The sequence below is a fragment of the Cebus imitator genome, unplaced genomic scaffold (assembly GCF_001604975.1).
Source record: "Cebus imitator isolate Cc_AM_T3 unplaced genomic scaffold, Cebus_imitator-1.0 Scaffold705, whole genome shotgun sequence".
Classification (NCBI taxonomy): Eukaryota; Metazoa; Chordata; class Mammalia; order Primates; family Cebidae; genus Cebus; species Cebus imitator.
This window is the reverse complement of record NW_016108020.1, coordinates 73,521-86,217: the sequence shown is the minus strand read 5'-3', so window position 1 is coordinate 86,217 and position 12,697 is coordinate 73,521. Positions and strand designations below refer to the sequence as shown.

At 41.9% G+C, this 12,697-nt stretch overlaps 1 protein-coding gene across 2 annotated transcripts in view; it reads right to left on the bottom strand.

Annotated features, from left to right (window-relative positions):
- Positions 1-12,697, bottom strand: part of ATP7A (ATPase copper transporting alpha) — an 81,965-nt gene that overhangs the window by 16,048 nt on the left and 53,220 nt on the right. For both annotated transcript variants that reach the window (XM_017518819.2, XM_017518820.2), the window contains exons 14-15: positions 8,039-8,193; positions 7,357-7,491 (exon numbers count right to left, since the gene is read on the bottom strand). In XM_017518819.2, the coding sequence (XP_017374308.1) occupies positions 7,357-7,491; positions 8,039-8,193 (290 nt within the window). The remainder of the gene's footprint in view (positions 1-7,356; positions 7,492-8,038; positions 8,194-12,697) is intronic.

Genomic DNA, 12,697 nt, shown 5'->3' with positions numbered 1-12,697 from the left:
AAAAAAAAAAAAAAAAAAAAAACACTTCCCAACAATGCTTTTGTTCAATGTGTACTAAACAGACATGAATCATTTAAAGAAACTTTTTAATATTACAGTAATGGGCTGGACATGGTGGCTCTGTCTGTAATCCCAGAACTTTGAGAGGCCAAGGCTGGCAAATCACCTGAGCCCAGGAGTTTGAGACCAGCCTGGGCAACAACATAGTGAGACCTTATCTCTACAAAAAATAGAAAATTTAGACAGGCATGGTAGTGTGCACCTGTAGTCCCAGCTACTTGGGAGGCTGAGGTGGAAGGATTACTTGAGCTCAGGAGGTTGAGGTTGCAGTGAGCCTTGTTCGTACCACTGCACTCCAGCCTGGGAAACAGAGCAAGACCCTGTCTCAAAAAAAATTACAGTAATGACCATAACATGAACCAGATATGTATTTGTTATGATTCTGCTTGTTCAACTGAAGGAACAAACAGCAAGATGAAACAGTGTACAGCATGGCATTTTTTAAAAATAGAGAAACACAACAAAGTAACACTATTTATTTTGATTCAGCATCTCACTCTGTCACCCATGATGGAATGCAGCACAGGGGACCAGCAGATCCTCAGGGAGCTGCAGGATCCCTAGAGATCTAACCCCTGATGTGGGCCACCCTTAAGGGAAGTGCAGCCTGCCAAAGCTCCCCTTGGGATAAAGGAAATGTGGGCATGGTGCCAATCACTGAAAGTGGCAGTACCATCGCCCAGGAATAGACAGGGAGGGGAGATAATCTCCTGCCACAACCTTCCCCCCACACCCACAGTGCTGCGGATGGAGCAGTGGTATTTCCCACCAGGGCCAGCTAGTGCACACTTGGACAAAGCATATTTCTTTACATGGTGGCTCCACCCCAATATTGCAAGTGAGCCACGTGCTGCTTGGGCTTTTTCAAAGGGAAGGCTCAACTCCCTCTCTCAACAAAGCGGCACTTTCCCACGAAAGAGAAATAGACAAATCATGGAGTTGCCTGCTTTAGTCTGGAGGAAAAGACTCTCCTGTAAACCCATTTTAGTGGTAGCTATCCGAGGGGCATACTCATGGGAACCAAAGAACAAAGTCCTTATGAAATGAAGGTCAGGAGCCCTACAAGAAGGGCACAAAAGGGAAGCTGATCATGTTCTTGCCAGCACAGGATCAGGAGTGGGAGTGCACCCTAATGTAATCTCTTCCCACCACCCCTGCATCAGGGCAGGTGCTTCCACCTAACAACCTACATGCTGGTTCTTACTCTTGAGCGCCATCTACTGGTATGCAGCCTGAACTGCATCATAAAATTTAAAATCTGTTAACAGAAGGGCTTAGTTCTAGCCCATAAAATAAGTCCACAGGGACTTCTGCACCCTAAACTCTACAGGAGAGTGTCAGCTTTAATGGCTAATAACTCACTACAAAAAGCAGCATCCGAGAAAGCTACGGTGTAGAAGCTATCCACAACCAAGGAATCTGTATATCACGTTGGCCCCCTGAAAGCATCAAGAAACAAAGTTAAATGATCATACACAACATGCACCACCGTAAAGCACTCAATGGGAAAAAAAAGAAGAGAAAAAGACTCATGGAAATGATAGCAAATTAAAAAACAGGAAGCAAAAGTTCCCTCAGATGAGAAAGAATCAGTGCAAGAACTCCAGCAGTACAAAAAGTGTTTTCACACCTCCAAAGGATTCTAATAGCTCTCTAGCAACAGATCCTAAGACAACTGAAATAAGTAATTTAAATATGATTGCAAGGAAACCTCAATGAGATCCAAATGAAAATTGAAATCCAATATAAAGAAACCAGAAAAACGATTCAGGATATGCAGGAGGAAGTAGCCATATTAAGAAAAAACCAAATGGAACTGCTGGAACTGAAAAATTCACTAAAGGAATTTCAAATTCAGAGAACTCCTGCAAGATACTATACAAGACGACCATATCCAAGGGACACAGGTATAGAATATCCAAAGTCAATGCACAAGAAAAAATCTTAAAGGCAGCTAGCTAGACAAAAGGGCCAAATTACCTAGAGAGCATACCCATCAGGTTAACAGAAGACTTCTCAGTGGAAATGTTACAAGCTGGAAGTGATTGGGGGCCTATTTTTACGTTCCCTAAAAACAAAAACAAAACAAAACAAAAAAACTGGAACAGGAATTTCATATCCTGCCAAATTAAGCTTCATACATGAAGTAGAAATAAAGTCTTTCCCAGACAAGCAAACAGTAAGGAAATTCATCACCACCATACCAGAACTACAATAAATGTTCAGAGGAGTTCTGAACATGGAAACAAAAGAATGATACTTGCTACTACAAAAACACATATAAATACAAAGCTCACAAACCGTATAAAGCAATTACACAATTGAGACTACAGAGAAACTAATGAACACCCCCATGAGGAGTAAACCTAATATATCAATATTAAACTTGAATGTAAATGGCCTTAATACTCCACTTAAAAGACACAGAATGGCAAATTGGAACAAAAAAACAAGACCCGGCCAGGCGAGGTGGCTCACAGCTGTAATCCCAGCACTTTGGGAGGCTGAGGCCAGCAGATCATGAGGTCAGGAGTTCGAGACCAGCCTGAGCAACATGGTGAAACCCCGTCCCTACTAAAAATACAAAAATTAGCTGGGCGTGGTGGCATGCGCCTGTAATCCCTGCTACTCAGGAGGCTGAGGCAGGAGAATTACTTGAACCTAGGAGGCAGAGGTTGCAGTGAGCTGAAATTGCACCACTGCACTCCAGCCTTGGTGACAGAGCAAGACTCTACCTCAAAAAAAAAAAAAAAAAAAAAATATATATATATATATATATATGCACCCAACATTGGACCATCCAGATTTATAAAACAAATACTGCTAGACCTACAAAAAGAGGTAGGCTGCAATAAAATAATAGTGGAGGACTTCAATACCCCACTGACAGCACTAGAGAGATCATCAAGGATGAAAATTAGCAAAGAAACTCTGCACTTAAATGGGACTCTCAACCAAACGAACCTAATAGATATCTACAGAATACTCGACTCAATAACCAAAGAATATACATTCTTCTCATATGAACATGGAACATTCTCTAATATTGACCATAGGCTTGGTCATAAACAAAGTCTCAATAAATTCAAAAACAACTAGATCAGATCAAAGATCTTCCTAGACCACAGTGGAATAAAATTAGAAATTAATACCAAGAGGAACTCTAAAAACCACACAAGTACAGGGAGACTAAACAACCAACTCCTGAATAACTTTTGGGTAAATAATGAAAGCATTTCAGTCGGGCGCAATGGCTCATACCTGTAATTCCAGGACTTCGGGAGGCTGAGGTGGGTGGATCACGAGCTCAGGAGTTCGAGACCAGCCTGGCCAATATGGTGAAACCCCATCTCTACTAAAAAATACAAAAATTAGCTGGGTGTGCTGGCGCATGCCTGTAGTCCCAGCTACTCAGGAGGCTGAGGCAGGAGAAACGCTGTAGCCCGGGAGGCGGAGGTTGCAGTGAGCCAAGATGGAGCCACTGCACTCCAGCCTGGGTGACAGAGCGAGACTCTATCTCAAAATGAATGAATGAATGAATGAATAAAAAATGCAAAAATCAACCAGGCATGGTGGCGCACGCGTATAATCCCAGCTACTCAGGAGGCGGAAGTTGCAGTGAGCTGAGATTGCCCATTGAACTCCAGCCTAGGAAACAAGAGTGAAACTCCATCTCAAAGAAAAAAAAAAATTATCTCTGTTCCTGATGACAAAATCCTATACCTAGAAAACCATAAAGATTTCTCCAAAAGACTCCTAGACCTGATAAACTACTTCTGTAAAGTTTCAGGATACAAAGTCAACACACAAAAATCAGTGGCATATCTATACACCAACAATGTCCAACCTGAGAACCAAATCAAGAACTCAATGCCGTTTATAATAGTCACACACAAAACATATCTAGGAATACATTTAACCAAGGAGGTGAAAGATCTCTACAAACAGAACTATAAAACACTGATGAAAGAAACTGAAGAGGACACAAACAAATGGAAAAACATCCCATGGATTGGAAGCATTAATATTATTAAAACTACCACACTGTCCAAAGCAATCTATAGATTCAATACAATTCCTATAAAACTACTAATATCCTTTGTCACAGAATTTAAAAAGCAATCCTAAAATTTGTTAGGAAAAAGAACCTAAATAGCCAAATCAATCCTAAGCAAAAAGAATAAAACTAGAGGCATCACATTACCTGACTTCAAATTATACTAAAAGGCCACAGTAATCAAAACAGCAGGGTATTGATACAAAAATAGACATGTAGATCAACTAAACAAAATAGAGAACCCAGAAATAAAGCCACATACCTACAACCAACTGATCTTCAACGAAGTTGACAAAAACAATAGGGAAAGGACACCCTATTCAATAAATGGTTCTGGAAAAACTGGCTAGCCATATGCAGAAGAATGAAAGTAGATTCCTATCTCTCACCATATATAAAATTCAACTCAGGATGGATTGAAGACTTATATGTAAAATCTCAAACTATAAAAACCTCAAGAAAACCTGGGAAAAACTCTTCTGGACATTGGCCTAGGGAAAGAATTTATGTCTAAGACCTCAAAAGCAATTGCAACAAAACCAAAAATTAATAAAGGAGATTTAATTAAACTAAAGAGCTTCTGCACAGCAAAAGAAACAGAATAAACAATAGAATAAACACAGAACATACAGAATGGGAGAAAATATTTGCAAAGTATGCATCCAACAAAGGACTAATATCTAGAATCTATGAGAAACTTAAGCAAAATAAATAAATATAAAATAAACCCTATTTAAAAGTGGGCAAAGGGCATAAGTAGACATTTCTCAAAAGAAGACATACAAGTAGTCAAAAAACACATGAAAAAATACTCAACATCACTAATCATCAGGGAAATGCAAATTAAAACCACAATGAAATGCCCCTTCACACCAGTCAGAATGGCTATAATTAAAAAGTCAAAAAATAACAGATGTTGACAACGATGCAGAGAAAAGGGAACACTTATATACTGTTGGTGGGGATGTAAATTAGTTCAACCTCTATGGAAAACAAACTGGAGATTTCTCAAAGAATTTAAAATGGAACTAACATTCAACCCAGTAATCCCACTACTAGATATCTACCCAAAGGAATTTCCTTTATTTAAACTGTTTTATCAAAAAGACACCTGCACATGTATGTTTATCACAGCACTCTTCACAATAGAAAAGACATAGAATCACCCAAGTGCCCATTAATGGTGGACTGGATAAAGGAAATGTGGTACATATACACCATGGAATACTATGCAGCCATAAAAAGAATGAAATCACATCCTTTGTGCAGCATGGGTGAAGCTGGAGGCCATTATCCTAAGTGAATTAATGTAGAAACAGAAAATCAAATACTACATGTTCTCACTTATAAGCGGGAGCTAAACAATGGCTACATATGGACATAAAAATGGAATCAATAGGCAGTGGGGCCTCCAAAAGGTGAGAGGAAGGGAGGGAAGCAAGAGATGAAAAAGTACTTGCTGAGTACTATGTTCGCTACTTGGGTGATGGGATCACCATAAGCCTAAACCCCAGCATCACTCAATATACCCATGTAATAAACCTGCACATGGGCCGGGCATGGTGGCTCACACAGGTTATCCCAGCACTTTGGGAAGCCAAGGCAGGCGGATCACCTGAAGTCAGGAATTCGAGACCAGCCTGACAAACATGGTGAAACCCATCTCTACTATAAACACAAAAATTAGCTGGGTGTGCTGGCATAAGCCTGTATTTCCAGCTACTTGGGAGGCTGAGGCATGAGAGTCACTTGAACCTGGGAGGTGGAAGTTGCAGCGAGCTGAGATTGTTCCACTGCACTCCAGCCTGGGCGATAGAGCAAGATTCTGTCTCGAAAAAACAAATAAATAAATAAACCTGCACATGTACCCCTGAATAAAAAATAAACACAACAAAGACAGGCTTTCTTTATTTACTTTGAATAGGAGTCTCACTCTGCTGCCCATGTTGGAGTACAGTGGTGCAATCATGGCTCACTGCAGCTCTTATCAGTAATAGTTTTACAGTGTAAGGTTCTTATTAAGTTCTCAACTACTTAAATATTCATCTAAGAGTTATAGATCTATACAGAAACAGAATTGGAAGGGGCTTTCATAGATATCTGGGCTTATGCTTTCATAAACTTCATGTATGTACATATTTACATGTTGTTGTTGAAAAAAACAGGTTCTTGTCACACGACCAGGAAAGATTAGGTTCACAGACGCTTTGACGGGTGAGGGGGAAGGGAATTTATTGGGCAAAAAGGAAAAAGGAAAAACAACTCGGCAAAACCAGATTGACTCCTGTTAACAGGCTCTCCACCTCACCGAATGAGCCCCAGGTACCACCCAGGAACAGGACAAGCTAGGTTCCTCCCCTATACCAACAGTGTGAACTTCCCAGGGCCCCACCCCCATCCTCCCAGTGCGTAGGTGGACAACATTCAGAAAGAATCAGTGCAGGGCCGGGCGGAAGGGCAGGCTTCATCTGGGAACAGCAATCCAGCTTTTCAACCTTCAGGCTGTTTTAGGCTTGAAGGCGTGGTTTTGCTGGGGGACCCCTGGCTGTCTCCTGCATCTGGCAGTATGTTAGATGCTTTCACCTATACTAATTCCAGTCCTGTATCTTAGGTATTATTTTCGCTGTTTTATAGATAAGAAAACTGAGAACTTAAAGTTTATCTATCTAGTTGGAGGTACAGTCCAGTTCTACTTTACCACTTTATGACACCATAAAGGGCATCACAGAATTATATGAGTAGGTACTAATAATATATGTGTAAAGCATTTACTAAGTTACAAATTCTTTCTAATATATTATCTTATTTAACCTTCACAACAACCTTAAGTTATGCAAAATGGGTATTATTAAAATCTCACTTTATAGCTGAGGAAACTGAAGCTCAAGAGCAATTAAGTAGTCTAAGATCACATTGATAGCAAATGACAGAGCTGAAATCCTGAGGTTTTCCTCAATATATCTATAATCCTTTGTCAAAGTAAAACCATGTCAGAAATGAGACTAAGCATAACATGTAAAAGTTTGGTATTTCCTTTTAGAAAGTCACAAGTCATAATAAATGTTTTTTTCAAAAGGAAATCGTTTATATTTATAAAAATGCAAATATTATTCTTATCACCGTCCCACTCCATCCCTTTAACGATCCTGGTAATTATTAAAGTTATTTCCACTGAATTACTACGCAAAAATCTCACAAATTGCTTTGCATATAATAAAAAGTTATTACAAGTTACTTACAGGAAAGTAGGTTTCCACAATTTCAAAATTCAGAAATCCAATTACAATCCATACCAAGAGGGTGGCAATGGAAACAAAAACAATAAAAGGAACAAAATAGCCACTGAGTTTGTCTGCAAACTGCTGGATAGGAGCCTAGAATTAAAAATAACAATAATAATAAGAAGCAGCATATCAAAGTCTTTTCTGATACTGAATACAGAGTATATTTAGGAGTTACCACAAACAGAAATATTTTAACAAACTTCATGTTAATGGCCAGGTGTGGTAGCTCACACCTGTAATCCCAACACTTTGAGAGACTAAGGCAGGATGATAGCTTGAGTCCAGGAGTTTGAGACCATCCTGGCCAACTTAAGGAGACCCTGTTTCTATTAAAAAAAAAAATTTTTTTAATTAGCTGGGTGTGGGGGCATGTGCCCATAGTCCCAGCTACTCAGGAGGCTGAGGCAGAAAGATCGCTTGAACTTAGGAGGTCAAGGGTGCAGTGAGCTATAATGGTACCACTGCACTCCAGCCTGGGCAACAGAGTGAGACTGTCTCAAAACAAAAACAAAAACAAACAAACTCCATATTAATGCAACTAAAATTTCTCATTGGAAAACATAAAAACTAGGTGAAGATTTATACTGAGAAGGCTTTAAAGAAAATAGTTTGTGTTTCTCCTAGGGAGTTAAATTACCTTTGATGTTTGTGCCTCTTCCACAAGTTTGACAATTTGAGAAAGGGTTGTATCTGCTCCAACATGAGTTGCACGGACAAGCAGTGACCCGTTCTGGTTAATGGAACCAGCAATCACTGTGCTGCCAGGTTTCTTAGCCACAGGCATTGCCTCCCCTATATGGAGAGTAAAGATAGATTTAAGGAGTGTAAATGATGACTTTCGTGAAACATATTATTATTTGTTACTTGTCAAAAATATCTAGATACAAAATAGAATCTGAACAAATGCCTAGATGAAAGTTGCTTTCCCTTTCTCCTTATATCAGTTCTAGGTCAAACCCAGGAATATAAACCTTGAACTGGAAAAACCTGTATGGTAACTCTTGTTGGCAGACACTTTTAGAGTTTCACCCTAGTCCTAGAACATTGGTTCTTAACCTGTTGTCAAGGAACATTTAGATATGTGGGAGGGAGTTTCTGTTTGTAACAAAGACTGCATGGGATGGGGAAAGGGGTGCTACTACTTCCATTTAGTGTGCCAGTGCCAGGGTCAGGGACACTGAGTTGTACTACAGTGTATAAGAGAGTCCCCCAGAACTAAGAATTGCCCATCTAAACGGGCAATGGCACCCCTATTGAGAAACACACAGTCTGGTTGGGCACAGTGGCTCATGCCTGTAACCCCAGCACTTTGGGAGGCTGAGGCAGACAGATGGCTTGAGTTCAGGAGTTTGAGACCAGCCTGGGCAACATGGCAAAACCCCATCTCTACAAAAAAATAAATAAATAAAATACACACACACACACACACACACACACACACACACACACACACACACAAATTAGCCAGGCATGGTGGCATGCGACTGTAGTCCCAGGTACATGGGAGGCTGAGGTGGGAGGATTATTTGAGCCTGGGAAGCAGAGGTTGCCATGAGTCAAGATTGTGCCACTACATTCCAGCTTGGGTGACAGGGTTAGACCCTGTCTCAAAAAAAATAAAGATACATAGAGTCCTAAATTATTTTCACATGGTGCATAAACTCAGCTTCTTCTAGGACTATCAGAGAGTTGAGATGGGCAAGGTATTTTGGTTCTGCTTGAGATTGGCCTTAGTTACTTAAGATCACTAAAACTATGCCAGGCCTATTCCCTTACAGTAGATCCTAATGTGGAAAACCTGGACTTGTATCATAGCTCAGATTAGACTAGTCTTTACAGCAGAAAGGCAGAATAGGTATTTGCCCAGGAAAATTTGCCAAAGTCTATCAAGTCTACAGGAAACCGAGACAACTTCCTTTGGTTATACATTCTATAACTAATAATCTCCAGTGATAAGAACCTTCAATAGCTAATACGGTTTGGCTCTGTGTCCCCACCCAAGTTTAATCTTGAATTGTATTCCCCACATGTTGAGGGAGGGATCTATAATCCTTACATGTCAAGGGAAGGAGGTGATTGAGTCATGGGAACCGTTTCCCCCATGCTGTTCGCATGATAGTGAGTGAATTTTCACAAGATCTGATGGTTTTATAAGTGTCTGGCATTTCCCCTGCTGGCACTTCTCTCTAATGTTGCCTTATGAAGAAGCTCCTTGCCCCCTTCACCTTCGCCAAGATTTTAAGTTTCCTGAGGCCTCCCCAGTCAGGTGGAACTCTGACTCAATTAAACCTCCTTCCTTTATAAATTACCCAGCCTTGGATATTTTTTTTTTTTTTTTTGAGACAGAGTCTCACTCTGTCACCCAGAGTGGAGTGCAATGGTACGATCTTGGCTCACTGCAATGCCTCCCGGGTTCAAGCATTTCTCCTGCCTCAGCCTCCCATGGATATTTCTTTAGAGCAGTGTAAAAACGGACTAATGTAGTAAATTGAGTAAATTGTTACCGCAGGGAGTGGGGCATTGCTATGAAGATTCTTGAAAATGTGGAAGCAACTTTGGAACTGGGTAATGGGCAGAGGTTGGAACAGTTTGGAGGGCTCAGTAGAAGAAAGGAAAATGTGGGAAAGTTTGGAACTTCATAGAAACTTGTTGAATGGGTTTTTTGTTTGTTTTTGTTTTTGTGACGGAGTTTCACTCTTCTTGTCAGGCTGGAGTGCAATGGCGTGATCTTGGCTCACTGCAACTCCAGCTTCTTTGGTTCAAGTGATTCTCCTGCCTCAGCCTCCCAAGTAGCTGGGATTACAGGCATGCACCACCACACCCGGCTAATTTTTTGTTTTTAGTAGCGACAGGGTTTCACCATGTTGGTCAGGCTGGTCTCGAACTCTTGATCTTATGTGATCCACCCACCTGAGCCTCCCAAAGTGCTGGGATTACAGGTGTCAGCCACCGCGCCCGGCCAAACTTGTTGAATGGTTTTGATCAAAATGCCGATAGTGATGTGAATAATGAAGTCCAGGCTGAGGTGGTCTCAGATGGAGATGAGGAACTTATTGGGAACTGGAGTTAAGGTCCCTCATGCTATGCTTTAGCAAAGAGACTGGTGGCATTTTGCCCCCACCCTAGAGATCTGTGGAATAGCGAAGTTGAGAGAGATGATTTAGGGTATCTGGCAAAAGAAATTTTTAAGCAGCAAAGCATTCAAGACTTGACCTGGATTATTCAGAAAGCATTCAGTTTTATGTGTTCATAAAGAGATGGTTTGAAATCAAAAGGGAAGCAGCACATAAAGGCTTGGGAAATTTGCAGCCTGACAATGCAAGAGAAAAGAAAAACCCATTTTCTGGGGAGAAATTCAAGCTGGTTGTAGAAATTTGCATAAGTACCAAATGTTAATCTCCAAGACAATGGGGAAAACATCTCCTGGGCATGTCAAGAGATCTTTGCAGCAGCCCTTCCCATCACAGGCCCTGAGGCCTAGGATGAAAAATGGTTTAGTGGGCTGGGGCTCAGGGCCTCTGCTGCTTTGTGCAGCCACATCCCGCATCCCAGCAGCTTCAGCTCTAGTCATGGCTAAAAGGGGCCAAGACACAGCTCACACAATTGCTTCAGAGGGTGCAAGCCCCAAACTGTTTTTTTTTTTTTTTTTTTGAGACAGAGTCTTACTCTGTTGCCCAGGCTGGAGTGCAGTGGCATGATCGGCTCACTGCAACCTCAATCTCCCCAGGTTCAAGTGATTCTCCTGCCTCAGCCTCCTGAGTAGCTGGAATTACCACACCTGGCTAATTTTTTATATTTTTAGTAGAGAAGGGGTTTCACCATGTTAGCCAGGATGGTCTCGATCTCCTGACCTTATAATCTGCCCACCTTGGTCTCCCAAAGTGCTGGGATTACAGATATGAGCCATTGCGCCTGGCCAAGCCCCAAGCTTTGGCATCTTCCATGTGGTGTTAGGCCTGCAGGTGCACAGAAGTCAAGAACTGAGGTTTGGGAACCTCTGCCTAGACTTCAGAGTATGTATGGAAATGCCTGGATGTCCAGGCAAAAGTCTGCTGCAGGGGAGGAGCCATCATGGAATACTTCACTAGGGCAGTATAGAAGGGAAATGTGAGATTGGAGCCCCCACACAGAGTCCCACTGGAGCACTCCCTAGTGGAGCTGTGAAAAGAGGGCCACTATCCTCCAGACCACAGAAAGGTAGCGATCCACCAACAGCTTGTACTGTGCACCTGGAAAAGCCACAGACACTCAACACCAACCATGAAAGCAGCTGGTGGAAGCGGGGGAGGCTGTACCCTGCAAAGCCACAGGGGTAGATCTACCCAAGACTGTGGGAGCCTACTTCTTGCATCAGCATGACCTGGATGTGAAACATGAAGTAAAAGGAGATCATTTTGGAGCTTCAAGATTTAATGACTGCCCCAATGGATTCTGTACTTGCATGGGGCCTGTAGCCCCTTTGATTTGGTCAATTTCTCCCCTTTGAAACGGGAGCATTTATCCAATGCCTGTACCCCCATTGTATCTTGGACGGAAGGAACTAACCCGTTTTTTATTTTACAGCCTCATAGGTGGAAGGAACTTGACTTGTCTCAGACGAGACTTTAAATTGTGGACTTTTGAGTCAATGCTCAAATGAGTTAAGACTTTGGGGGACTGTTGGGAAGGCATGATTGGTTTTGAAATGTGAAAAGACATGACATTTTGCAGGGGCCAGGAGTGGAATGATATGATTTGGCTCTGTGTCCCTACTCAAATCTCATCTTGAATTGTAATCTCCACATGTCAACAGGGGTAGGTGACTGAATCATGGAGGCAGTTTCCTCTATGCTGTTGTGATGATAGTGAATGAGTTCTGATGAGATCTTATGCTTTTATAAGTATATTGCATTTCCCCTGCTAGCACTCATCTCTCTTGCTGCCTTGTGAAGAAGGTCCTTGCTTCCCTTTCTCTTCCACCATGGTTATAAGTCTCCTGAGGCCTCCCCAGACATGTGGAACTGTGAGTAAATTAAATCTCTTTGCTTTATAAATTATCCAGTTTCAGGAGGAGGATCCAAGATGGCAGTTTAGGAACAGCTCAGGATTGCAGCTCCCAGTGAAAGCGCAGAGGGTGAGTGGACGCCGCATTTTTATTGCCCACAGACTAGGAAATTCCCAGGCGGAGGAGCTCCACAGGTCACCAGCGTGGCTGTTTCGGCCAGCGCGGCTGTGCCGGCTGGCGCCGCTGCTTTGCCCCACATAGCTGCTTTGTCGGCGCCCCGGAGCAGCGGTTCTCCGTATAAAATACACCGGT